General features: G+C 56.9%; 1 protein-coding gene across 1 annotated transcript in view; it reads right to left on the bottom strand.

Annotated features, from left to right (window-relative positions):
• Window positions 1–1,893: 1,893 nt before the first annotated feature.
• Window positions 1,894–2,860, bottom strand: part of FIGNL2 (fidgetin like 2) — a 9,007-nt gene continuing 8,040 nt past the window's right edge. Inside the window, exon 3 of the mRNA XM_015559558.1 lies at window positions 1,894–1,945. Coding sequence (XP_015415044.1) covers window positions 1,894–1,945 — 52 coding nt within the window. The remainder of the gene's footprint in view (window positions 1,946–2,860) is intronic.

Genomic DNA, 2,860 nt, shown 5'->3' with positions numbered 1-2,860 from the left:
AGGGGCTTTTTGGAGCCTGAGTATGGCCTTTCACCTGGTGGCCTCAGGGCCCAGTGCCTGGTGGGCACTGCTTGTGCCCGATTGAATAGCAGGGGTTCCACAATCATGTTGTGCTCAAGGGATAGTAACACCCACAGCACCACACCAAGGGCGCTGACAGGCCTGGATGCCCACGCAGTCCCCAGAGGGCTCCCCACACCTTGCTACCCCCAAGAAATCCTCTGGAGACCACATGTCATCGTTTTAATACTGTGTAATACTTTCTTTTAAAATACAGTCTCTTCTGAGGTAGACAGACCACAACTGCAGAGTGTCTTCAGACAGGAGATAAATACGTCCATGTACAACACACAGCAAAATGAGGTAGAAATGGTTACAGCTGGAGGAGAGGACCCCGACCCCAATCTGGGTGGAGGAAGGAGAGGGCCAGCTTGCTGTGTCTGCCCTCCCCCAACCCCTGCCCCTGGATTCTTTGGTATGCCCCCCCAACATTGCCAGAGCCGGACCTGCCTTCCCCCACCCAACCCAGTGCCCATGAGGTAGGTGCTAGTAGACTAGGGGATGTCTCCTTGTGCAAAGTTCCCCAAGGCCAGTAGAAGAGGCAGTGGGTCTCAGTCAGCGAGGCCCCCCAACCCCAGAGCCGCCTGCCTCTTGAAGGGAAGGGATCCCAACCCCACTTCCCTGAAGCCCTCCCCCATATACATACACACCTGAGAGAACCTCCTCACTCCTGGCTCCCTCTAAGGGCCTTTCCCAGCCAAGACCCTGCAGCCCACCCCACTGCTTCTGAGGCAGCAGTCCTGCAAACAGCCAGCTCAGAGGAGAGGAAGGCCAGCAAGAGACCAGGCGTGAAGAGGGGGAACACAGAGCAGCTTTCCTGGTGGCACTCAGCACCTTAGCACCCGAATGCTCCCCCTGCACACCCTTCCAGCTGGGAGGGGGAGGCGGTGCAGAGACTGTAGCAGCTGAAAGGGCAGGCAGGTACAGGGAGGGAGGCTGGGGTGGGAGAGAAAAGAAGTTAGGGGTGTGGGTCTGTTCCCCCCCAACTTTGGACCAAAGGTCAGAGTTGTGAATGGGCTCCCGAGGGGGAGGTGGCGAGCGGCTGAAGCCCCATCAAGGGAAGTTGGTAGGAAGAGGAGGAATGTGGTTCTCAGGAGAGAGCCCAAGCCTGGGCTTCTGGTGGAAAGTGTGGGTGTGACGGAGAATAAACCCCCAACGTTAGCATAAAACAGCCCACCCCCTCACACTGCCAGCCCCCCTCACACTGCCTGCCCCCCTCACACTGCCTGCCAAGACCTCGACCCTAGGAGAACAAGAAAGGAATATTCCCCACAGAACCTCTCCTGTGTCGGATGCTCACTGCTCATCAGAGCCTCCTAGCGGACAGGGAAGGTTGAGTCTGTAGTCAGTTTTGTGCCCAACCAAACTTGTGGCCAAACTGTCTTTCCCTCCAGAGGCAATCCCCTTAGCCTGGATTACAGGAGACCTCTGCCTGGTCAGTGGCCAGGTGGGCTGACCTCTCTGAGGACTTTCTGCCTCTGTCACCTTCCCACTGGGGCCTCTCAGCTCCTCTGGGTCTGGGGCAGGAAGTGGGCGAGGACACTGGTTAACCCTTCACAGAACACACCAAACTGAGAGTGGGACCCCGCTGGAAGAGTAGCAGAAAGGGGGCCAGACTCACCTACTCTCAAATCCCACAACACGCTCCCCAGCACCCCTGCCTACAACCTTGGACTGGGAGGAAGCCTACAAATACATTCTGCTTCCCTCCGTCCCAGGAAGAGCAGGGGTCTAAGTGTAGCCCTGGGTCCTCCTCCGCCCTGCCCCACAAGTCTCACTTTCCAAGTCTTCCGGGAGAATGTGCTCCCCTGAGGGGTAGGGTGGGTGGTGGGATCACACAGGAGAGTAGCCAACGTCTAACATTCTTTCTGAGGTCAGTTTCTTCCTGAGTTGTCAAAAGAAAAAGAAAAACAGCAAGTTCTACACATCTTACAAAAATAAGAGGCCTAAATATTAAACAAGCTACATTCCTGGGATTCCCCCCTCAAAAACAAACATCAACAAGCCCTTCTTTGGGTGGTTTTTGCTTGACACCTCCCCCCAGACCCAGGTTTCAGCTGGGTAACGGGGTGGGAGGGAACTCCCTGTCCCCTCCTCCTCGGCTGCGGGACCTCCAGATCTCCTGCAAAGGGACACTGCAGTCTTTGAATGAGAGGGACAGAAGGCAGGGAGAAGGACCAAGAGGCACCGAAGCTAGAGAGCAAGGGATGGAGACAGAGCAGAAGGTGATAGATGGAGATAGGGGAGGGAGGAGCAAACGAGAAACTGGGCCAGGATGGGGGGGGGGTTGGAGGAGTGGTGACAATAAGGCAGAGAGAAAACTAAGCGAATGGGAGGAAAGAGGGGAGAGTGGGGGGAGGAGGAGGGAGGCATCCAGATAGCGAGGAGACACAAGAATTGTGGTGAGAGCGCAGGAGTTCCTTAGGCCCCCCAGGCAGACTTGCCCGTCTGAGGTGCGGAGATGGCAAGCTTCCCGTCCACAATAAATAGAAAAAACCTGAGTACACAGCGCATATGGCATCTATCTGCCTAGCAGAAGCATTTTCCTTCCCACGGAAAAAAAAAAAAAACTCCACCAACAGCCCCCTTTCCTCCCTCCCCACATTCATCACGGCACCCTCCCAGCCAGGTGGGTTACAGACATCCCTCCCAGGACCGGGGAGGGAGGGGTGGCGGCTCCCGCGCCTCCCCCCCGCGCCGTCAGTGTCCGAAGCCGTACATTTTGTCCCACTCCACATACGAGTCCAGGTCCTTGGGGGTGGCCCGGGGGCCCACCTTGGCCAGTGCCGCCTCCAAGTCC

This window comes from Myotis davidii, unplaced genomic scaffold, assembly GCF_000327345.1.
Source record: "Myotis davidii unplaced genomic scaffold, ASM32734v1 scaffold233, whole genome shotgun sequence".
In the NCBI taxonomy this organism is placed as follows: domain Eukaryota; kingdom Metazoa; phylum Chordata; class Mammalia; order Chiroptera; family Vespertilionidae; genus Myotis; species Myotis davidii.
This window is presented reverse-complemented; position numbering and strand designations above follow the sequence as displayed.